Source organism: Pocillopora damicornis, chromosome 11 (genome assembly GCF_964200805.1).
Source record: "Pocillopora damicornis chromosome 11, jaPocDami1.2, whole genome shotgun sequence".
In the NCBI taxonomy this organism is placed as follows: Eukaryota; Metazoa; Cnidaria; class Anthozoa; order Scleractinia; family Pocilloporidae; genus Pocillopora; species Pocillopora damicornis.
In genome coordinates, this window is record NC_142680.1 from 13295805 (window position 1) to 13320953 (window position 25149).

Genomic DNA, 25149 nt, shown 5'->3' on the forward strand with positions numbered 1-25149 from the left:
ATAGGTCACCGTGTTGTTTGAGAAATATGATGGGCCAATCTCACCCTATTTATGCCAGTACTAATACGAATTACGTGCGTCATTTCATCGATTCACGGTACATTTTGCGGTAGCTGATAGCAAGGGTTTTTATTTGAAGTAAAACTTGAAAAAAATACTTGATAAGTACTTTAAAAGTACTTAATTAGTCGGGCGAATAGAACAATGCAATATATAAATTATGAAAAAGTAACGCGTTTAAATGACATCAACTCAAAACGTTTCTAGAGTCCATACCATAATTTGCGCCTTAGAGCAACGAGCTTTGTGCACGCTTCCAGCTTTATCTTTTCTTCCATCACATGATTTTTTTAAAATTTCTCCTTAAATTTTCTCTCTTAAATTTATTTAAATCTAAAGGGGATAATTTTTACACCAAAATTATGCCATAAAAAATATAGGTCGCCATACTCGTTCAAGAACAAAAGACCAGGGTACCTGTTCACCTCGTCCATTGATTGAAAAACAATACCATGTTTAGTGCGCAGTATCGGATGCGCAGCGCAATACTGAGGAATCACCTCAAGAGGTCAGCAGACTGGATGTCGGCGTTTTGTCGTAGCTCGCCGCGAGCGGCTTTGAAGACTCCTTTAACTGGCCAACACATCCTTGAATTAATAAAATTTGTAAAGTAAAGTAGCTTCAATACGGAATTTCTTCTACCTATAATTCAGGCATCTAAAATTCACTTTCAGGCTCTCGAGGTCTTTCGAGCTTGCACCACGAAGCGTAGGTTTGGAGACGTAAAGACGAAGAATCGACATATCGTTAAGATATTCACTCCAAAACAACAATACCCTTGAGAAAGAGTTAAATCTCGGAATTTCGCGGGGTTAGCAACATCCCAGGATTAAACAGATTTTGTGAAACTCGACGGCAATGGCTGCCGAGGTGTAAATAGACATCATCACAATTTAGAGGAGCGTGGGCGAAGTTGATATGCCAAGCTTCCAACCATATCAACTCCGCATATGGCATATCAACTCCGCCCACGCTCCCTTGGCTGGTTGTCTTGTGAACTTTATTATATCTGGCGTCACTCGTTTCTCAATTCATTCATGGAATTCATTTGACGGAGATTGAGTTTTTTCAAGTAGTACTGAGAGGAGGAATAACGCTACCATGGCAGTAAGGTAAGACAAGTCTATCCCTCTAGTATGTACCTAAACAATGAATTGCATTAAGATCTCACTCACCCTGTGAATACCATAAGGACACAATTTCAAAATATTAATAATAATAATAATAATAATAATAATCGTATTAATAATAATAACAATGGTTGTAATAATAGTAATAACAATAATAATAATAAAACTAGACATACATCATGAAGTAAAAAATCAGATAACTTACACAATTTAAACTGCAATGATTCATTTGTGAATTTACATCAATAGAAAACGCAACAATAACAATAATAATCGTAAGAAAAGGTAACCATAGAAACGTCAGGCACGATACAACCTCGCAATGAAAAACAGATTACAAGAATGCCAGGAATGCATTTTCTACGGGACAACAGCTTGTACACGATAATCAATCAAACAACGTCTGATTACAAGACGACCTTGTTCGTGAGATTACACGAGGGGTAGTATGGGCTTGGTGCCCCTTGAAGTTAATCAGATTCGGTCGACCAAGCGTGTCCAGTTCCCCGGCATTGAAGAAGAAAAAAAACCCAACAAACTCATTACATCTTCAACGAATACTTCAAAAAACAGAAACAAACATTAGGTTGTCTTTTTTTCTTAATGCACGGCAACAAACAGTAAATATCCATCTGGATTCCGGTCGCTAAAAAAAATTCGACTTAGTCCCATTCTTCCTCATCCGGGTAACCTGACAGATCTGTTGAATTGTTCACTTCTCCGCGAGGATGTTTGTTTTGTGACTGAACATCGAGTTGTTCCATGCGCCTGTTGACTTCCCCTATCACATCTCGGGAACCACTGACTTTAAGTTGTTCCCTCTGCAATGCGTAACAGAAAATAGACGAAAGAGAAATAAAACATTTTATTTGAGACGCACAGTATGATTATATTGACGAGGAGAGCGAGTTAATAAGCCAAATAACTGTACCTCTCTTCTATCTTTGGAGGCAAATCTTCCACCTGCAGGGCCATATGACGAACCAATAGCTTCTTCTGCAACGTGCTCAAGCCAATCTGGAACTTCTTGATATGCCTATGAAACCGAGCCACCGATCATCAGTGACATGTACTTAAACTAGATTGTATGAGATACAAGCATCATGTGCAGGCTTATTACAAACAAAGGCACAAAGCGTCAGTAATGTATCTGAAGAAGAATTTAAAGGCGTGAAACACTATTGCCAGCTTTCTAGGCGTAAACAAACAATTAAACAATTAAACATGCCGTAGACTATTGCCGAGAAACATGGGTTCGAGAAACCAATATTACGAGGAAAAAACCCTGCTTATGCTTAAATAGGAAAAATTGAACTTTCAAACTTTCAATTCAAATTCAACAAATGATGACGATGATAATGACGGTGATGAAAGTAACAATAATAACAAGGATTTTTTCACTTTTTCTTCCATTTTTCTCTAGTAGTAATTCAAAGTGGATCGTTTTCATGTCTGGATAACCAAAAACTGAAAAGTTTGTGTGTGATGAGTCTTAAGCACATGACGAATTATAGAACTTTCTTCATATCACTTGAATGCTCTTAATAAGTGGGTTAAAAAGAGCAGAAAATATCAAGAAACTACCTCAGATAAAACTTTAACCAGACTGCGGGCAAGCCTTTCATCTTTCCCTGGCTGGAAAAAGGAGGTAGCTCTTCCTTTGTTACCAATCCGACCAGTTCGACCAATTCTATGGACATATTCTTCTATGTCCTGAGGAAGATCAAAGTTGATAACATGCTTTACATCAGGTATATCTAGACCTCGTGCTGCCACTGATGTCGCCACAAGTACAGGAGCTCGACCGCTTCTGAAGTCCTGCAAGGCTGCTTCACGCTCTTGCTGTGTCCTGTCCCTAGAAAATTCAGTAACCGTCCAATCAACTATAGCACAAGTTGACGATTTAAACTTCACTAATTAACCCTAGAGAAAACCACCTACAGAGCCCCGCTGTTTTCATTCAACTACTTTGTAGAAATATGACGTAGAATCAGTACGAAATCACCCTGTATTCACTGGCACCTACACAATTACAGCATTTTTCTAAGCTACGACGTAATCCTTACTTTGACATTTTGCCGGGTTTTCAAGGCCAGGATACTTTGGTGGATAAGTTGTTACGACACGTCAAACAAGGAATGTCAAAGAAACAACATACTTCACTGTTTCACTGGTTTGGATGGTTATGGCTCGGATACGATGAAATATTTTGGCTTCAATAGTTATGACGTACCCGAAGACCTGTCGCTGCGACTTACCGCCTTTGTGACACAGCCTTTATTGCAAATGTGATAATAACTATCAAAGTACAGTTACCCGCATTGCAGACACCTACCCACTGATACTTGTGGTTGGAAAGTTATTTTGAGAGAGGAGACAAGCCAAGAAATCTGCTACACGTTTAAGCTCTACAAATATCAAGGTGCGATCTGTTCCTGTCAAAAAAAAACAATTTGCTGCTGTTTAACTATTGAAAGACAGAAAATCTGCTCAAGTTACAGACTCCATTTTTAAGCTTACCTATTTTCCCAAACTATGAAGGTTAAGATTGTGTGATCGAACCTACTAGGACGAAAAACCATAATCCTATATGTATAATAGTCTTAAATTTTACTAATCCTATAAGTCCTGACTCAACTTTTCGTTGTCTTTTTTGAGTTATTCGTCAAAAACAGCTGGTCAACCCTTTTATTCACTCGCCAAACAAAAGGGTCAAGGTACACTGTAAAAGTGCTAATTAGGCTGAAGTCACAAAGCCGGTTGGTTGTAAATGCCACAACTGGACAAATCAAGTTATTCACACACTTAAAACTTAATAATAAACTTTAAAAAAGGTCGGACAAATACACCCAATAATCACCTCAGTATGGAGAAAAAAAAACGAAGGAAGGACGAGAAAATACTAGTCACCTGAGTTAAGCAGAATATTAAACAGTTTCTCTTGTTTTTCGTCTCCAGGTACAGAAATAACTGTCTGACTGATGTCCAAATTTGATCCTCCAATACGACCCACAATAACAAAAAGATAATCTTCCTTCAGAAAGTCTGCTGCTAGACGCTGAATATCATCTGGGAAAGTTGCACTGAACATGAGTGTTTGCCTGTGAACTTTACCAGGCATTCCACAATTCTCCACAAGCTTACGAACTGTTTGTTCAAATCCCATATCTAACATACGGTCTGCTTCATCCAAAATTAGGTAATGAACTTTTTCCAGACTTATCTGAAAAAAGAAACAAGCCCCAAAATAACGGTGGGCGTGATCGGAAACGGTTATACTTGAAAAGAGAATTACCTAACGGCAATAAAAATACTAATATAGGGGAAAAATTACAAAATACCACACGTTTTCCACTTCACTAGCATTTCGCTCGTCTTTCATTCAAAGGAAAATAAACCATGTGCGTTAAAGATCTGAAGTGTCCTTGAAATGGTTTGCAGGACACTGAAGAACTTTGAATGATAAAATAACAATCGTAAGCCTTGGCTCTTTTACAATATTTTGGCCAAATTGTTGACAAATGCTGTAATTTTTCTGGGTTCCTCTGAGCTATATCACTGCTAGGCACTGTAAGTTATCTCTCACGTTCAAGAAAACGCGCGGTAAGAGCTGTAATGGTAACATTTCATTCTGGCAAAACAACTTGTTCAACTGGATCCAACCATCCAAACGCTTAAAATAATCCTACTAGATAAAAACCCAACCAGGTAAAATGTTGGAACAACATAAAAATGGTCCAACTATTATTAATGGTCTTACTAGAGAAAATAGTCCAACTGGTTATAATAATCCAACCTGTGTCAAGGGACTAACTTCATAAAATGGCACAACTTAAAGAAATGGTCTAATTACAGAAAATAGCCAGACTAGTCTAAATAATGTGATTGGTTAAAATTATCCAACTAAGTAGAATTGGTCATGCGTGATAAAATGGTTATACCAGTAAAAGTGGTCAAACTGGTTAAAATGGACTAGGCGCTTAAAATGGTGTAACTAGAGAAAATGGTCCAGCCGGTTAAAATGACCCACCATTTAAAATGGTCCTACTGATTAAAGTACCTGGTAGAGGAAAGGTTTAATTAGTGAAAATGGTCAAACCAGAAAAATGTTCCAAATGGATGACTGTTATTTTGAATTAACCTTCATATGAGATTCACGTATCAAGTGATACAAGACCATACCTGTCTTTGGGAAACAAAGTCCTCTAGCCTTCCAGGAGTAGCAATCAAGAAGTGGCATCCTTTTCTTATCTTAGTCAATTGGTGATGAACATTTACTCCACCATAACAAACAGCTGGACACACAACAGTTCCATCAGCAAACTTACACACTTCCTTAAAGATCTGAACAGCAAGCTCACGAGTTGGTGCAATACAAAGTGCTGATGGAGCAGGAGTTTCACCAGTTAAAGAGCCACCACTAAGATTATCTTGTTTAATCATTGCAGTCAACACCGGTACCACAAATGCTACCTATGATGAAATGAAACAACACAAAGATGTACGGAAAATGTGTACAGTCCATAGTAGGTAAGAGTCAAAGTTGCTACTATATATGGACTATCAATCAAAACTCTATAAACAGTGCAGTCTCTTAAAGAACAACTGACATTGAAACTTGATTAAATTAACAAAAACAAATATTTGGATCTACAGTACACTGTAAGTAAAGTCTTTAATCTTTCCTCACATCACTCCATTAAATTAATTGTACACTAGGACATTATTTTCACACTTACTGTTTTTCCTGAGCCTGTTTGAGCACAGGCCATGAGATCTCGGCCTTCAAGAGCTATAGGAATAGCATACTTCTGAATAGGTGTTGGTTTGGTGAATTGTGCCCTCTTGATGTTTTTTAAACATTGTTCTAAAATCCCAGCTTCCTCAAAAGATGAAATAGGTGAAACAGAACCTTTGCCAGTAACTTTCACAGGAATGTCATCATACTTATCAAAGTTCAATCCACTGTGTGGTGCATCCTGGAAAAGTTCATTGATGTCACTTGGAAGCTCTGGTGGAATATATGTAACTGGAGGCATTCTGTTCCCAGATCCTGAACATAACAAGAGTGAAATGTACATGTATGTTAACGAGATGCATCTAATAAGAGTGCCTTGAGAACATTGGAATGAGAGCATTCAGTAGTACTGTAAGTAGCAACCAGCAGAAGGATGAGTACCAAGGCTACACTCTACAAGTATTGGCTTCAATACCATTGTTAAATTTTGATGTTTGCCTACTTATTATTCCATGCTTCTGATCAGAACATTAGGAAAATGCAAGAAAAATGTAGTTGCTGAAACTCCATAGAGTACTGTATGATTTTTATTACTCTTGCTTCCAAAGGCAGAATCTGACAAATTAATGGAATAATATTCCTGAAGTTAGGAAAACAAAACACTTTAATTTGAACCACAAAAATGGTATCTTCCTAAAATAATTAACAGTAAAAACAACCATAAAAAGTGACCAATGAAATAAATTGTTTTTGAAATGCCATCTAGAGCTTTGTTAATCTTTCCCTTTTTCAATGAGTTAATTTTCATGGAATAAAACAAAACAAAGACTTCACAAACAATCAAGAACTCTAGGAAGCGAACAGCACTTTTGATCATTTTAATATTAAAAGGCATTTTATTAAGTGAACAGTAATAATAAATAGGATATTGGAAATTTAGCATGCAAACACTCCATAAAACAGCACCATAGTGAGGTCTTGTCTCTTTTCCTTTTTTTCTATCTTTTTTTATGATGATGATAATGGTTATTAAACGTAAATATCGAAATAAGACCAGTTTGGAACATTTTTAACTTAAGAAATATCATAAGTTCAATATCGGGTGAAGTGACCAACCTCACCAAACTGGTGACAGGTTTGACTACCTGCGACTACATTAACTTTGTTTGTGTTATTATGCAATTGATTAAATGTGCACATTAAAAATCAAGACAGGGTTTAAAATCTAGCTCCTGATCATCATAACCCTGTGTGTAAATTCAACCAGCATAAATCTAAGATGGCCAAATCTTTAACTCAAGAATTAACAGAAATTGTTGAAGGAAAAGTCGCACAACTTTCCTTAACATCCTCCTGATGCTCAAAATTGAAAAAGTAAGGTCAAGATCATTCAAATGGAATTGTTCAAACAAAATGGCATCTTAGAGCAGAAATTTACAACATGTGGAATGAAACAAAAGTCCATGGCAGAAAAAATTATTTGCCAAGTATCAAAGATGTGATGATGCTGTTTAGAGTTTACAAATAAGTTTACATTCTTAAATGAGTTTACATTCTTTTAATAGATTTAAGTCATTCATAAAAGCAAAGGGGGACTGTTTGACATTGGCTTTCCCACCTACCCTCTGTCAGTGGATTTTTGTCCCAGGTGAGTTGTTTCCTTCATCAATTTGTAGAATTACAGTAGACTTAAGTAGACTTAGTTAGTTGCAAAATTTAAGACGTGATGATTTTATAATTGTATAATCAGCAGCAATGACATAATGTTGTCTGAAATGGCTCAATATGAATCAGACCTGGCTGTTGAAAACAACTGGTGAAGTTTCTTAACAACCTGTAGTTCAATAGATTATCTGATTTGAAAATGAAAGATAAGTTGGGTTAATCTTAACAACTAGGATAAACTGATCCACTCAGTAAAACAATAAGACCTGGCCCCAGTTGCTCAAAAACTGATCAAATTACCCCCAATTAGAGATTAATAGAGGACTAAATTTCTTATCCCTACGATAACTAATATAAGAAATAAATAAGGTTCATGAAAGCAGATTTATCCCTTGATTAACAATTTCCTTGGTTAAGCTGAGATTAAACCAGTCAAACTGGTTATTAAAAGCTGGGTGGCTATTTGCCAAAAAAAAAAAAAGGCAAACAAAAGAGAGAAAAAGGAGGCAGAATTTTTCAGTTTAATAAATTGAGGTCATTACCAATAGTGTGAAAAAAAAAATCATGACTTAATCCAATCCCAATTAACAAATGTTGTGACCAACAAAAAGAAACAAATTACATGGAAAGAAATAACTCAACTGGAAGGTACCTTTCACTCTCAAAGTTTATTTTAAACTTTTTATGGAACATTAATCTATATCTGGGGTGGGCATTGAACACAGTTTTGACCCTAGGGGTCTGGGGATGGGAATTTGATTGAACCAATTCTTCAAAAGTTCAAATACTGCAGGGGAAGGGGGATTAAGAATAGAAGATTAAGTCATTACCATTTTGCACTGTTGCATGTGGTGTTGGGTTGGTCGTATTATCTTCTGTCTCACTATGTCGAGGTAACCGTCCAGTCAATTGTTGTATGTCTGAACCTCCTGTCTCATCCCACAGATATTGTGCTCCATTTTTCTGCAAAGCTACAAGTGAATTAATCAAATTATGACTACAAAAATACCATGGGCAAAAAGGAAAAATAAAAAAGGATAAGGGCAAAAAGTCCCTTGTACTCTTGCTAACTTTGCAAGTGTTTTCAAGTCAACCTGGATTTGTGAAAAAAGGGGCATGGTCATGAAAAAAACACCTGTGTACTGACATGTATCATGAATATTGTTACTTCCCTGAAGGTAGTTAGACTTAAGTATGGCACAAGAAAACAATATATGTACATTCTACCTTTATCAAACCAATTCTTATTTTAAAGGGAGTACAAACTCACAATCCATTTATGCCTCCTTTAAAGTAAGGTTAAAAAACTGATTTTCAATAAGTTTTTCCTCTCTAGTAGGTTACATAAATCTTGTGACAACTAACTGTATAGGGCAGTTATTGAGTGTTACCTTCAGCTTCATGTGGGTAAGAATTTGTTGCTCCATTCAGGATGCTGCTAGCACCACCCGGCACAACTTCGCTGCTAGGACCACATGATTGCATCATTCCCACTCCTCGGCCAGGTCCTCTTGGATTGAAAATTGCTTGCTCAACTCTGACACCAGTGTTTTGATACGGTCTCATCATTACAGCTGACTGGTGTCCATGATATGACCCCCTTCCTCCAGGGTGCATGTATTGGCCTCTTCCTCCTGGCTGGTCATATGTTCCCATTCCTCTAGGCTGCTCATAGGGTCCTCTTCCTCCAGCCTGCTCATATGGTCCCCATCCTTCAGGCTGCTGATATGGCTGCCATCCTCCAGCCTGCCCATTCTGTCCCCTACCCACAGGCTGCTGATATGGGACCATTTCTCCAGTCTGCTCAAATTGTCCTCTTCCTCCAGGCTGCTTAAATTGTCCTCTTACAGCAGGCTGCTCATAATGTCCTCTTCCTACATGTTGCTCATATTTCTCTCTTCCTCCAGTATGCTGATAAAGTCCTCTTCCTCCAGGCTGCTGATATGGTCCCCTTCCTCCAAGCTGCTCAAATTGACCTCTGCCAGGTTGTTGTTCTGATTTACTCCTTTGAAAAAATAGTTGCTTGTTCTGATAACCTGTAAATAATGACACATCATTGCAAGAAATTTGTTTCATGAAGGTATTGAGTGCTAATAGCCTCAAAACTTTGAGTTAAGACTTATGGAACCATGCAATGATCTTTTTACAAATGGTCACCCAAGCTGCAAACTAAAAGATAAGCCAAGCAGTTTTGTAGATAAAATTATATTGTTTAATTTATATGAAAAAAAAACCATATCAATGTAAGTCCCTATAGCCTGAAGAATAATTATGATATCACACTTGTTTTAGCTGGATACTAACCACCAGGATGTTGAAAATCTTTTCCTGATGTCCCAGTATTTCTGTCTCGAGGAACTGCTACTTCTACTTTAAGACAGTGATCTCCTAAAGAAGTGCCATTCATGGTATCTAGTGCTTTACTGAGCTCGTCCTCTGATGAAAATGCTACAAAACTGTTTGATGAAACAATCCTTATATGATTGACTGGTTAACAAAATTTATATATGTTTTTCAATTAGTAAATTATATTTATATGGACCCAGATTAACTAACAGGACCTCACTAATCACATTGACTATCAAAATATACTTTAGCTCAATACGTGTACAAGTACAGTATGTCCTTGTGTCTCTTAACAACTACAGCAGTTTATTGCTGGTTCTAAACCATGTACCAGGGTTTACCTCTCAGTTCTCCAAGCTTTCTTCCTCTCCCAAAAAGCGACACCACAAATTCCAATTTACCCAGGAAGCAGTGGATGAAGAAACATCTACACCACTGCTTGTTCCAACATACATGTACATGTATCTTTTTATTTACTCTATGTTGACTGATGTCCAGTACTTAAATGCAGATAAAAGTGATCATCAACTGCAGCTTAAGTAGTGTTCATTAGGGAGATTATCACTTGCATCTTAATTCATCAATACACAGTTAAAATGTATAATTTTCATATATTCACAGTCATCCAGTGCTTAAATGATCGCTAATTTCCAACTATTCCTGGTTCTACTGTAAGTTCAACAGATTTAGTGGTAAGCCTGAAAAAAAAAAAACAAAAACAAAAAAAAAACTCAGAAACTCCAATTAAAATTAGTTCTACACTCACCTTATGGTGCTGTTCCATCCAGGTTTTGGTGGCAAAATGTGAACCGATGCAACATTCCCACAGCCTCTGAAAAGTGCTTCAAGACTCTCCTTGCAGGAAGTAGCAATAAAAAGTATGCACAAATTAATTTATACAACAAGGACAGAAAAGCATTGAAAGAATTTATGGCATATCTCATTCACATATTAAAAGAAAAAGTCTCTCAATGAAAAGAAAACCAAAAGATGTTATAGAAAATTTTGTTATTGCAGTGTTACAGATAAAATTAATGTTTAATAATTTGCCTCACAATGTGAGAGTCAGGCAAGTCAATTATGTTAATTCCGACATTTCAACTGCTTTACTGTTAGTTAGTAATACAACAAAGTTGAAAGCTAACATGTTGCAATGTATGAAACCTTGTTTTGTTGTCACTGGTGTGCCGTGGCATGCTGTCATTGATGCATTTTGATCCTCATTTTATTGCAACTATTAGATGTTGTTTCCTTGAAGACTAGCAGTATAGTAACCCAGATCTTGTGATCAATATGATTGATTAGCCAAAACCATACATAAATGGTATACAAAATTATCACCATAGACTAAATACAAATATGACCAACTACTCGGTAAGCTCAGTTTGAGTTGCACAAAAGCAAGGCTAGACAGTCTTTGGGTTTTGTGTTGACAGCACAGCTCTTGAAAAACATTGCTTTATTGTCTGTATTTTCTGCAAGTTCTATAAAAAGTCAATTTTGAGTCAATTACTACTGTCCTTATTGATGAAAAAAGTGAAAATTTTGAGCCAAATGATGGTGGTGAGGCAATACCTTCCCAATTATTTTCCCTTGCATGCTTTACAACTGATGCTGATATTAACTTTCACACTGTGCTGTGCCATTCAAATGAGCTGAATGGAGTTCAGGATAATCTCTCCTCAGGCAACATTAAGCAATGGGTGGTTTAAGCCTTGGGGGGGGGGGTATTTCCTCTTGGCAGTTGTTGTGTTGTCCTCATCTTTAGAGTCAGCCTTATTAAACTCCTCTGAGACATCTCTCAAGGTATATTTACTTCAAGGGCACATTTCTCCATCTTCGCCTGAACTCAGGATATTAAGTATAGCTGTGAGAGTGGCATAATTTAGAAGGCCAGTGAAAAAAAGTTATGTCAGCATTAGGTGTGAAGCGTTTCAGGAAAAATAAATTAATACATTCAAAGATTTTGTTAGTTCTTCTTGCCTGAAATCATGCAAGCAAACTTCAGTCCCCTTGTGATTGCTATTTTCTACCCAGAGGCGAACAGGGAAACTCAAACATTGGAACCTTCTCTCATGTAAAAGATTTTCTTCTCTATTGATGATATTCAGGAACAGACCCACTTGTAGGCATAGGAAAATATAACAGAATTTCAAGGGCTGCACTCTGAAAAGAAAAGGCAAAGGCTGACTTCCCCTAGCCCACTGAATAGACTGCCACATTTGCATTCGGTTAATAAATCCTCCTCTGGAATTACTTACAATGTACTCTCCTTGTAAAACTCTCTACTCAACATTGACAAAAGGAGAGATAGCTAGGTTAAGGTACCCTCACCACCATCTATTTAATAAATATATGTAACCAATTTAGAAGGAAATTTGTAGCAGCTAGAGGAGAGAAGTAACAATCAGATCTTGGGAGTTAAAGGTTAAAACTCACATTCCATAACAACAGTCTAAAGTAAAAGTGAGAGGAACAAAAACCATCACATTACAGCCCAGTCCATAATTACTTCAAAATATTTGGAAACTAAATTTGCAATGAAAGTTGCTTAATGAGCTATTTGTAAATTTTGATAATCTGTGGGTTTGGCCATCATGTACATAAGTTGTCAAGTTTTTATAACATAGAGCTTATTGAGTGAGGTTTGAAATCAAAATCAGATAAATATTCTGGTCAGCCATCACTCATGTCCTCATACTCTATCATTTTCTTCAGAAAAAATTTGCCTCGTTTTCTTGGGTTGCCTATCTCCAAAAAAAATGTCAGTTATACTGCTCACTCAAAACAGAAGCAGTGCAGTCAGCAGTTTGTCTTTAAACATTGCACAAATTGTCCATTTTTCCTGAAATTCAAATTTCATCTCTGGTCACTATAAAAATTTCAGCTTGGAGCCCTGCAGCTAACTATTCCCTAGCATAGCCAAATAAATCTTCCCCCAGTAAACAGCTAAAGCAACACTGGAAAGGGGCCTTCAACCTTTTACTCCAAGCTAAGCAAAACTCTCATTCATTTCTCCTTACAGTATCATTCCTGAATCACACATTAAGGTCACAAGAACAAAGGAAATGATCACCAACTATTAATAGGCTCTTGAATGTTACATGAATTCTCCGTGTAAGCACCACAGAAATGTTTAGAGAACAGTATGGAGAATATGCATGCTGATGTTAGGGTGTAACCCATTAACATAAATTCACCACTGGTAGAATACAAACCAGAAGGCTCATATATACGGACATACATACATAGAAACATACATACATACTTGGGAGTGCTGCCATCTTGCTGACAATCATTCACATGATAACTCACCTTAGACATATCAATAGGAACATTCTTAACACAGGCCTTGTATTCCTCCCGTCGCAAAGGTCTTGAGAAGTTTGAATGACTTAAGAAAGGCAATAACATGTAATAAACATAAGCAACGGAAATGAAATTTATTGGTAATCTTATGTGTAGCTAGATGGTCATCATGGGAAATATAACTTGAGAAATATCTGTCACATTCACCAAATGTAGTTTCTCATGTGGAAAGGTCATTTATCACACATGAAAGGATCCTGTGTAATTGCACATATTGTCTCTTACTGTCATAGCTATAGAAAGTGTAATCAGGTACTAAAGAATCCTTATGCCGGAGTCACGATGAGTTCCTTGTAGCATACACGTATCAGTAGACCTTGAAATTGATAGTTCTTGTTGTGCTCTCTTAACTTCATGCACAAATTTCCTTTTTTATTCAGGGAATAGTTTAACCTTTACAACATCAATACAAAATCAGGGGCTAGACCGTGGTGTGAATGACAACTTCCACGACCCAAAGTACATAAGCAGTCGGTTGAAGTTATGAAACATCAACAACTTGTATCCAGCAGTTCTTCTAAATTGTCAATCACAAGCAATCCTTCCACGGACTCAACGTTCCAATTGAATATAACTGGTCATTATAAGCTTGTATCACGACGATACGTATTTCTGACTGACAAAGGCGAATGTTTACATCTACATGTACCAGGCACATTGCAATGGTATTAAAATACAATCGCAATATACCAATTGCTTTAAAAAGCTGGTATGATCATAACGGACGTTTACCTGTTCTCGTAAAAGCTTGCAGTTTCATCTGTAACTATCGCTAATGGCTGTGGCGAAGCTTCTTGAGAGTATCCTTGCATTTTGAATTCAGCGTTTAAAGATGCTCTGCAAGCACGTGCAACAAACCTTCGTACGCTCGGTTGACTTGAAACATAAATGCGAGCCTACAGCAATCAAGCTTGTTAGACAGCGGTTTTGCAATATCTGATTCACTTTCTGGGTGGTAAGTTTAGTTACTAAAATTGTGGAATATATTAATTTTCATTAATTAATTAACATTAAGTTTATTATCAGCACCTTTTTCACAATATTGGAGCATGGGAACGCGCAAAATATGCCACAGTATTACACTGTAGAACAGGGTAGTAACACTGCAGGAAACTGAGGCAAAGGGATGGCCGCACAGAACACTACAAATCAGCCTTCTATTTGGAGGTTATGACGGTTTCCTTTTCACTTTAAGTAGCTGCATCCCGAGTAAATTCAAATGATCTCTTAATAATTCGATTTTATCAACTAAGTTAATAATAACTGACTGTGAATTTATGGAAATCATACACGTGAACTACGGATTAAGAAATGAATATAAAAGCGATCTTTGTAGTAATGAACACGACAATGAACACCTCTTAAACAGTGTTTTTAAGATCGCTTTCACATTCATTTCTTAATTCGCAGTTCACATATATAACTTTTATATATTTATAGTCATTTAGTCACAACTTCAAGGGTTCACTACAAACTAACATAATTAACTTCCTGTTGGCTCTTTAGCTCAGTTGGTAGAGCACTGCACCAGTACTGCGGAGGTCACGGGTTCAAATCATCACAGAATCGCGCCCATTGAAAAACGTCGCACGGGAAAATGCAAATAAGCTAGAAAAGAGAAAGAGAGCATGCGTAACTTCACGCAGGCCTGTCAATCCGACTGTCAATCATGTAATCCCCCGTGTACGCAGTGTTCGAAAGTATTGTTTCTTGTGCAGACAACCGAAACGTAGCGCTTTTCATCGAAGAAGAATAGACGTAATTAGTGGCGTTATCTTGATTAGGTTATATTGTTTAAAAATCGGTCAGATGTAAAATTAAATTACCTTTCAAATGCCGGGTTTTCAATTTGTGTTAAGACTCAAATGCGGCAGATTTGCGAGGTTCGACCATTAACTTCGCCAAGAAAGCAAAACATCACAGAAATATTCCTTTTAGTAAAATTTCCGTACTGCCCCATACTATCGTAAAACAAATCTGTTTTCCCAATGGTAAAGTATTGTTTTTGTCACTCTATCCAAGAACTGAACGTATAATGTAGTGTGGGGCTGTGCGGAATTTTACCTTCCTTTTTGGCCCGTTATTGCCGTCAGTTTCAGATAACACGTCGGTAGTCTAATTACTTTTCGAAAAGCTTAAGTATACGTTGTAGATTCCCGCTCCACGTAGGTGCACGCTCACGCTCATAAGCTTACGGATGAACACTTCACGCTCTTTTGATATGCAAACGCGGCCCTCGCTCTTTACCGACGAAAAGAGCATTTCGTCACTTTGAAACAATGCTAATTGCTCCAATTGTATCTCCATTGTCTCTAAACGGACGCAAAGCGAAATTTTACAACTCCCGTTTGGGAATTTGTCAATTCAGATCTAAAGCGACCGAAGTTGGCGGTGAGCGTTTGCAACCTCATTCCTAGGTCATTGCGCCCGCAAAGCATCATGGGTACCCCACTTTTCTCGGGCGACGCTTTTCAATGGGCGCGATTCCGTAATGTTCTGTGCAGGCCTGATTTTTTTATTTTTCAGGCTTTATTTTCACCACTGCTTATCTAATATTCATCACTGCAAAGATTGCTCTCATATTCCCCTCTTAATCCGCAGTTCAAGTACATGATTTTCGCATATTCCCAGTCATTTATTCACCACTTCACACGTTTCTTACGAACTAATGATGACCAACTCCCAGCTAGCTTGTTAGCTCAGATAGTAGGGCATTGTGACGATATAGCAGAGGTCATATTTTAATCACAGACACGCCTAAATTTTTTTCAAACCTCAATTTCACTACTGCTCAAGTAATGTTCATTACTGTAAAGATCGCTTTCATATGATTCATGAGTTGATAACGTAAATTAGCCACCGTAAAGAGTTTTTAAAGCTGAAATTTCTAGCTTAAGCCCTTTGTCTGATTGTCCCTATAAGAAATGTAAATGCGGCTTCTTCAGTGTTCAAGCTTTATCTTTACGCAGAAACACAGTTTCCTTAGAAACTGACCCCTTTATTCATACTTTTAAGTCGGATTTTATCTGTTTATGTTCAATTTGCTAACAACTGACAAGTCCTCTCACTTTATATTGACAAGCCCTTAGATCATTTTACGCCTCCCTGGTGGGACCTTTGCTCTCGAGTCTGTTGCGCAAGGTAAATAAATTCGCATATTTACGGTCTTGTAATCTAACTCGAACTTTTAACTCAAGTCCAACTCAAATCCAAACTAGGTTCGAGGCACTTAGTCGGCCGGTTCTACAGAAAATTGTTCTATCCTTTGTTTGATATTGCACAGTCAAATTCTTAATGCTGGCTGCAACCAATTAGCGGCTCTCTGTACGCTCTTAACGTCAGTCTCAGCCACAAACCATGATAAACAGTGAACGAGCTGCTAAGTGTTACCAGCAAATTTCTACTAACGCGCAAGGATGGTTGGGCACGAAATTGACTGAAAAATGATCCGCCATGTCCTGGAGATATCATCCTGAATTTAGGCTGTGGCACTGGAGAACTGTCTGCCTATCTGATGGAGCTTGTGGGAAGAGATGGAAAAGTCGTAACCGTGAACCCCGACATTTCTCGGGTTAAATTGGCCCAGGAGTCAAACGGAGGAATTAATAATCTTACAATTTTCGAAGAAGCGCTTCGAGTTTTTCCGGAATGGGTAAGGAGTGTTACGACATTGTGCTTCATTGGATCCAAGATAGAAACAAGAAGCCTTCAGTAACATGTATCAGAGCCTTAATTAAACCAGCTGGGAAAATCGTTATCTCGTTCAACCCTTTGTTACCTGAATCCTTGTACGACGTTTATGGGGAGCTTAACCCACTGAACCTTGACCGCCTGATGGTAATTACCATTTCGAAAGCAGGTCAAAAGTTGAAGAGATGTGTACAGCTAAAGGCTTTGAAATAGTGGAAAGCTATGCCATAAAACATAAAGGTCCGGAGTTTGAAAGTATTGAAAGTACGATCTCTTTTCTCTGGGTAACTACGCAAGGTGTGTTTGATCTGCAGCTGGTTGCAAAAGATAAGCTATCAAGTTCCTGTGCTCGGCACACAACCGGAGGAAATTCTAAACCACTGAAGCTGCTTTTACCCGTAAGCGATTTTCGGATCATGTATCTTATAGGGGTCCTCGATCGTGACATCGGTCGATGTATCGGTCGAGTATTGGTCGATATATTGGTACTCGACCGATACTCGACTGAGTATCGATCGACAGCACACCTAATGGCCCTCATGGTGTCGGTCGACGTAACAATCACAATATTGTCGGTGGTATATCGTTCGATTATCGGTTATACGTCGGTTTTACATCGGTCGACTGTCGACTGTCGGTCAAGCCTCGACCGAGTATCAATCGACAGTCAACTGAGAAATCGACCGATACCCGGTGCAGTAACGGCTGAATATCCACCATCGATGTACAGTGTATTGATCCAGTCTTTGACGAAAGTTCAAACATTGAGGTAGGGAAAAGGTTCTCTTAATTAATTTGCAATTTTGACGTAAATGTATAGCATTGCATAGAAAATTAAACTTTTCCAACAACAATAATAACAAGCATGCAAAAGCTAAAAAGTTTCTTGATGTATGGTCAAAGCAAATAACAAGAGGAGATTGTATGAGAATGGTATTTGGAACCATACCATCATGTTATAATAGTCAGAAAGAAAATGAGCACCTAATCGAGTTCAGACCTCATTATTTACGTACTATACATATAGTATACCTGCTGATATCGATATTTCGTGTACACCGAAAGTGAGGAGGCGAGGAATAATACATTTATTGTACTAGATCAATGATAAGCTTTCAACCTTGATTACTGGGGATGTTGTTCGGCGATGTCCCGGTGTAAGATTCTTAGAAAGCAGCTTGGATGAGGTTCTCCGTACCAACGTCCTACGTGAATTCTTGCAAATATTCTTGTAAGAAATTGTTCTTAGTATTTCCCTTCATCTTTTTAAACTTTTCCTTTGTTGCATTCCAGTAGCTTTCTGCATGCTTTGTATGTACACCGGTTGCTGGATCCACAAAATTAACCGAGTGTGATATCTGCTTTGATAGGTATTACTGATTTTCTTTTACTGGCCTTAATGTTAGGTTAAACTTACTTTATACTTGTGGTTGAACTTTGATTCATCGATCTGCACAATGATCCCCGTCTTGGAATCGGGTACAGTAGTAGCCACGCAATTTCACGGCAATGACGTGCGAACTTCACCGACGCCTTTCTTCTTCCAATCATTACTTCTACTTCTACTATCATTGCTTTCATAACTTTCAAGGAGTCTTTTTGGGCCCATTTCCAGAGGAAATGTGTTTACCGTTGTAGCGCGATTTTGCCTCTTGAAAAAAAAGAATGTACTCTGACTGATGTCTTGAGTTTGCATCTGTGGCGTTTCTTAGAACAGAAATAAGCCCAAAAGGAAAAACAATTTCGACACTCAATTAAGAAAAACTCGGAGCAAGTTGCAAACATCTTTCAGAGTAACAAATGCCTAATTACAAGTACTAGCGGTGTTCTGACGGGGAGGGTGTGATTACAATTCCAGTTTCTAGCCCAAATTTACCACAAATCATATTCCCAGTGAAAAGTAGTCTAACGTTTTTTACGTTTTTTCCTTTAATCAGTAAGATTTGAAACCTCATTTGCGTGAATTTAGAGTCGTATACGAGTATTTAGGCCAAAACATTGTAACTCGAATTATGACTTCCCTGCATGAAATTTCTTTCCAAAAAGGAAGGATTTTCATCAAGTATCTCAAAAAACATCTTGAGTATTGAGCAACGATAAAACAGAATGATGCGACCTAAATATCACTAAAATCACCGAACTGTGAAAGGGACCTGAATTTCATATCCCCGACAACACCCAGTTACATCTACTGCCTCGCCTACTTTTGTCAGCGAATCCCAGTCACTCTGTCCAATCACCTTTTACACTTCGCTATTTTCATCAGGAAGATCATCGATGAGCAAAACGTCGAATAAACGGTCTTTAGTAGAGTAATTCCACAAAGGTTCGGTTGAAATTTTTTCTGTGTTTCCTCTAAGTGTCTTAGGTGGCAGTATAGAACGTTTGGTCCAAATTTTATGAGTATTTTTTTGCAAAATATCTACTGTAATGATACTTGTTATGTACAGTAGACTTGAACAAAATGCGTCACCCCAAACAGTTTGTGGGAGTCTACTTGTTCAAGTTCATTAGAGTTTAGGCGTAATTGCAATCCTCTCTGCAGTTACACTAAAACTCTACCTGAATAGTTCATACTAATACGAACGTTTCGGTTTTCCCATGCATTCCTTTATAATTTTGAAACATCAACAGTCGCTCCATTTATGTGAGCCCCCTGTGGTACTGTCAGCTACCGTAACTCAGCTATGCCACTTTTATTTACACAATTAACAATAAAACGGTCCTTAAAATCATTGAGTGGAATCGGGATTTTGAGGTAAAGAAAGGCGGAATGATGAGATGGCGGGATTTACCAGAAAAAAATTGGGGGAAAGGCGGGATTTGAGGACCCCTTTTGGAACTCTATTACACTACTTTTAAAAAGGCCAGGTACCAGATGTATCCATCAGTTTTACTATGGTCAGGTGTGAGACGCATCACATTATGACAGTGATTACAGCTAACCCTACTTTTTAAGAGTCTGTTTCTCTGTAACTAAGGCTTAGCTTAGTTCTCGAGTCATCGCCGAAAAGAAGAGGAGTAAGCGTTGTACGAAAAAATCCGGCATTTTCTGGGAAGAAAGCTTCAGAGCAAAATACTATGCACAAGGATGTGTCACTCTTTATTTGCCTTCCACGGGGTATCACTCAAGACAGGTAGCGGGAAGCTGTTTTTTTCGTTCATCAGTGACTTGCTTGCGTTGGTGGGATGCCAACATCTACCCCACCTTTAACGCTTTCATTTTTTCATTAAGCTTATGAAATTCTTCCAGTCAGCTTAGTTAGTAAAACACGTAAGACACGTAACGAACATTGTGATTCAGACGTGATCAGAAAGCACAGGTATGGTGCAGAAATATGCGTTCCAGCTTTCTTTATACTATTGCGAAACTGAGTTTCGCAATAGGATAAAAAAACTGAGTTTCATCACTAGCGATTGATGTTTTAGCACTAACGATTGCGTTTCATCACCAGCCATTGATATTTTAGCACAAACGATGAGTTGCAACAAAAACGATGCATAAACTATGGGTGATCGGTCACTCAAGCTTGAAGTGCTGGGCCGCGTATAAACTATAACCAAGCTTGCTACTGTGTACACTTATCTTTCCAGTAAACTTTAAAATATTTATGTAAAGCAAAAACCTAATACTGTGAATCAGTCGAGAAACTTGCGGTTCATAAAATGCCTTCTGTGGTATATCGTTCCGAGGCAGATTTATTATCAGATGTAAGCGGGAGAAAACTTTGTAAACAAAGCAGTTTTCACTCGCCCATGTAGGGTAATCCGGATTCTGGAATCCAGCAAATTTTTTCTTGTGGAATCCAGAATCCAGCTAAAAAGGGAACGCAGAATCCATTTGCTGAAAATCCATTTCAAATCGTATTAACGGCTTTCACCCGCATCCATGCACCACTGTTGAGTGCAGTTCACTCACGTGGTCAATCGGTAATCAAATTTAGAAAGTGTTTGTATAACTAAAGAGTTCAAACCCCACAGGATCTGCTTGGAACATCACTATGGCCCCTGTTTGATTGTGTTGGAACACCTCTAAATAATGTTATGGCCGCTATGACGTCCTGTGAATATTAACTAACTGGTTGTCATAACAACAGTGGGAATGTGACCTTGTAAAAGATACGCTTTAGTTTTGCTTTTAATCGAGGAATTTGTAAATTTTCTGTGAAAATAATCTAACTGTTGACAACTTGGATGCTTTGCTTTTGCCTGCTTTCCCTGCCGGTTTTTTAAGCAAATTGGGCGCACGGTAAGCTTTAGCACCGGAAACTGCGCTACTTTTATCTGGCATCCAGGGTCGAGGTATCGACCTTAATACTTAATACTCTTTTCATTTTCGACTCTCTCGAACTTTCTGGCACTTCTGATTCGCGATTGACCAAAATCAAAAATAAATATTTATTTTCCATGAATCATAATGAGAGCATCAAAAAGTAATATTTTCCTGATGGCCGTGGAAACATAGTTGTAATTAGAAGCCAGACGAAAGCCAGGAACTGTCAAAACTGCACTAGTCACTCAGAGCACGTGGAGGGACACAAGCCGCACTGTGATAATTGTTTCAGCGAGAAGATGGTCTGCAATTTATGCTCCAAATCTGGTTCTACTGACTGGTACCCACTCCTTCGCCCTTGTAGTCAGTGTCTGAGAGAAAAAAAAGTATGCACAAGACTTCTGCCATGAGTTTGGTCCACTGACTGCGATCCGAAACAAAAGAACTCTATGAATACCATGCTTGCAGATAGAGAAAAGTACCTTTACCAAGTCCCTATTCCCGTTTGTCCCCACAACATCAAGTCAGTGCGTTCCGCTGAATTCTGGCATTGGATCGACGTTGACTACTCTTGTTATTGCGTAGAGAAGATGAGGACATAAAGAAATGCGTTTCACTAAAAGCACTTCGAATTTTAGACCGCAGGGATGTCGAGACTGCACTGGAGATCCACCGAAAAGAGGTCCAGGATTCCATTCCAGACGAGAAAGTGAGCACTACATTGGTACCCGAACTTGAATTCAAGTGCTGGAAGAAGAATGGGCTATCTCTTTTAAGCCACCCGGTAGGATTGACATTCTACCCAAAACACAGCAGGCTTTTTATAACTAATCGACTTCTTCAGGCAGTTTTCATCATTGACATGCACTGCCCACTTTAATCGCCGGTGGTGATGAGCCGGGGCACACTAATGGACGTGAAAGCAAGGCCAGATTTAAGAACCTAGCTGGCGTGGCAGTGAGGGAGGAGGAGCATTACGTTTGCGATCAAGGGAATGGTACCATTAGATTGGTAAATATGAGATCGCTTTTCTTCCATGCTTCCGGGATTGGCCAAGAAGATCCAGACGCCGAGGAAAGCCAAAGTAAGGAGGAGAATTTCGCCATAAGATGACTCTTCTTATTGAATTCGCAAAGTGTCTGTGCACAATCTTTCCTTATTTCAGAAGAAAATGTACTTGATTTAGTATCGCCCTTTACCATATGTGCAGCCACAAAGGATAACTTTTAACTTTATGTATCAGATTTTCGCCTTAGCAAGGGTTTCACGATTACCAATGTTATGAAGGAGGAAACCAACTACATCGGAGAGTTAAAGGAACTCCTGTCATTTGACAGCTCTACCCTATTAATTTCGTTAGCCTTAACTCGCGACGAGTTAGCAGTAGTAGACGGAAATTGGTCAAATGTTCATGTATGTCAAGTACGCGGAGGATTGAAGACTATAACAATTTCAAATATTCCAGGCCCAACAGGAATTGCAGTTACAGAAAGTGGGACAGTGTATGTATCATCTAGCAAAGAACACTTACTCTTTTGCTTGAAGCATTGCCCAGAATGCTATTGTCTTTCGCGACATGTACTTGCAGTGCCCATTTAATCAGCGGGCAGCATAATAATTTGCATATCCTGAACTAGTCGGTTGTGATTGGTCAGCAGGTAAAGCTTTGGGAATACATGAGTCTCTTTGCAGATTTCAGCTGCTGTCAATCAAACGGTTGGATGTGTAAAGTAAATCCCAAGTTGCCAACAGTTACGCATCTGAATTCATAACATTCGTCTGTAAATAACACTTTTCTTAAGTAAACGGTTATACTGAATTTTGCGAACATTGCTAGACGTATTTAAGTAAGTAAGTAACTTCATTTCTGAGTCAAACATAAAGACCAGCCAAAGGAAAAATCCTAATAGGGGACATGTAAGAGAATAATGGTATCTTTAAAGTTCGATTAGTTCAACAATCGCACTCGCAAAAAAAGTAGGTTCCATGAACCTCCAACTAAGGATTGAGGTCGGTAGCCGGATGTTCTGTTTTATGTTATTGCCTATTTTCTATTTCGTTAAAATCGCTCCAATCGGTAGAGAAAAATATGAGCGATGCTTCCGACAACCGGCTTGTGATTGCGAAGATCGTCGAGATAGAACTAAAGTCTATCTTGCGACAATAATAGGAGTGTGGTTTCCATATGATAGTAACGATTGCTGAATATTTTTGCAGCGATCGCAGCGATCATATCTTAAAAGCTTTTACAGTTTTTTAAGCATTGTCTAGTTACCACCTCAATTTCAATACTAATTAGGCGGCGTGTGCGCGATTGTTTGCGGAGGCGGAGCTTAGCATACCTTGATATTCTCGCGGGAAGTTTAAAATAGGTTACTTGTATTCTCGTGGGGGTCTCCAAAGGACAAATTTGGATAGAACACTACGGTGCTGAGCAAACGTTTTCGAAATTCGCGTTTTGCGACTACTTCCAAAGTTTGGAATCCCTTGGAAATTTCTATGACGCTTTCTAGAATGTCAAATAAAAATAACCGTATGGTAAAAGAGAAATCTAGCAATTGAGTGAAGATAAATTACGCCTGAAAGTGCGCCGAGATCGACTTCTCATACAAGCAGGATGCTAACATTTTTTTAGAATCACTTACCAGTCTTGCTAACACACCGATAGAGATTGGACGTGAACATCTTCTTGATAGAATCTGTTTTGAAAGTATGACGACATTGAGTGTGAAATGCTTTTTCAAAGGAATGAGGGCAGACCACTACATGCCCACCGTCGCTAACTACGCATTCAGAAGAGCTCGTTGCGTCCAAGACGACATGCTTCGCATTTACCAGAAGGACTTTTTGTATTTCACTTAGCCAAATTCATTTTATCCAGAGAAAATAATCAAGGGTGAGCCTCCGAATATTAAGAGACGACCAAGTAAGCAGTCGCAAATCAGCGAGGGAACAGGAAGTAAAGAGGAGGACAAAAGGCGAGAAGTCTTCATGCGAGAGTTTGTCGGAGAAAATGGAAAAGGTGTACGGCAGGAAAACGTTCGCTCAAAGACGAAAGAGTTGACTGGCACACTTCCATATGCCCAAAGCATGCGTCCCTCTGTCATCACAGCCTCATCGGAAGACTACCACTACGTAACAACAACCTGCCAAATAGAAGATGCTAATGTCGTACTGCAGGGTAGAACTGTGCGGGTGCAAACTGTTTACCACAATAAGGATGTCGTTACTGTGAGACATAACCGCGGAAGAGAGATTTCGCCATTCTGGCTGGCTATTCTCTTACAAGACGTCCAATTAGAAGTAGATGGAGGCAATTTTCTACGAAAGAAAGTGCAATTTCAGTGGCTGAACCAGACAAGTGACCCTCTTACGTACACTCCCGGCGATGTCTGTGATCGGAACTCACCCAACTGTACTCTAACCCGAGTTTTGGGATTCACTGCCGAGGGTTCAAGCATTACTCTAACGTCTGAGGAGGACAATAGGCTCTGCAGGCTTGCTAATGGTGACCTTAATGACGGAGATGTTGGAGATGATGAGGATCAAAATCCAGAGGATGAGAGAGCAGCTGGGGAGAGTGAAAGGGAAGTGTCGCTTCCAAGATTAGCAGGAGTGAGCTTATCAGGGCGACAGATCACACGTTCCAATTATGATTAACTTTGAACAAAGTTATATATGGATATTTATGGGAGTCAAGAGAGGTCTATTTATAGTTCGAATGTTAGGCATTTAAACGTAAACCGCTTTCTTTGATATTTGGCATTTGGAAAAACAAATATAAGATTTCATAAGGCATCATATCTCGATGCGACTAAGATAAGATCTTACCAGATTTTAAGGTCAAACAACATTTTCTAGAAAAGAAAATAGCGGCG

At 38.6% G+C, this 25149-nt stretch overlaps 3 protein-coding genes and 1 pseudogene across 3 annotated transcripts in view; 2 read left to right on the plus strand and 2 right to left on the minus strand.

The window, feature by feature from the left end:
• Positions 1–25149, minus strand: part of LOC149037628 (uncharacterized) — a 237911-nt pseudogene that overhangs the window by 163000 nt on the left and 49762 nt on the right.
• On the minus strand, positions 1260–14203 carry LOC113664132 (uncharacterized). Its single transcript, XM_027179731.2, has 13 exons — positions 14041–14203; positions 13255–13333; positions 10706–10794; positions 9898–10049; positions 8985–9629; positions 8424–8564; positions 5930–6243; positions 5373–5663; positions 4101–4413; positions 3526–3625; positions 2775–3045; positions 2122–2226; positions 1260–2011 (listed from the first exon to the last, which is right to left on the minus strand). Exons 1-13 carry the CDS (start codon positions 14118–14120, stop codon positions 1853–1855), a joined length of 2739 nt encoding a protein of 912 aa, XP_027035532.2. The 5' UTR covers positions 14121–14203; the 3' UTR covers positions 1260–1852.
• The window catches only part of LOC113664130 (uncharacterized), a 41104-nt gene continuing 31774 nt past the window's right edge, over positions 15820–25149 (plus strand). Inside the window, exon 1 of the mRNA XM_089187902.1 lies at positions 15820–17767. Coding sequence (XP_089044028.1) covers positions 17184–17767 — 584 coding nt within the window. The 5' untranslated portion in view covers positions 15820–17183. The remainder of the gene's footprint in view (positions 17768–25149) is intronic.
• LOC149037641 (uncharacterized) lies at positions 22724–24931 on the plus strand. Its single transcript, XM_089188351.1, has one exon. The coding sequence runs from the start codon at positions 24263–24265 to the stop codon at positions 24929–24931; it is 669 nt and encodes a 222-aa protein (XP_089044477.1). The 5' UTR covers positions 22724–24262.

Coding starts and splice junctions, on each gene's coding strand:
- LOC113664132 (XM_027179731.2), bottom strand. CDS start 14,120: ATGCAAGGATACTCTCAAGAAGCTTCGCCACAGCCATTAGCGATAGTT. Junction 10,050..10,705: donor GGATGGAACAGCACCATAAG/GTGAGTGTAGAA, acceptor TTCATCAAACAG/TTTTGTAGCATTTTCATCAG. Junction 5,664..5,929: donor AAACAGGCTCAGGAAAAACA/GTAAGTGTGAAA, acceptor ATTTCATCATAG/GTAGCATTTGTGGTACCGGT.
- LOC149037641 (XM_089188351.1), top strand. CDS start 24,263: ATGCGAGAGTTTGTCGGAGAAAATGGAAAAGGTGTACGGCAGGAAAAC.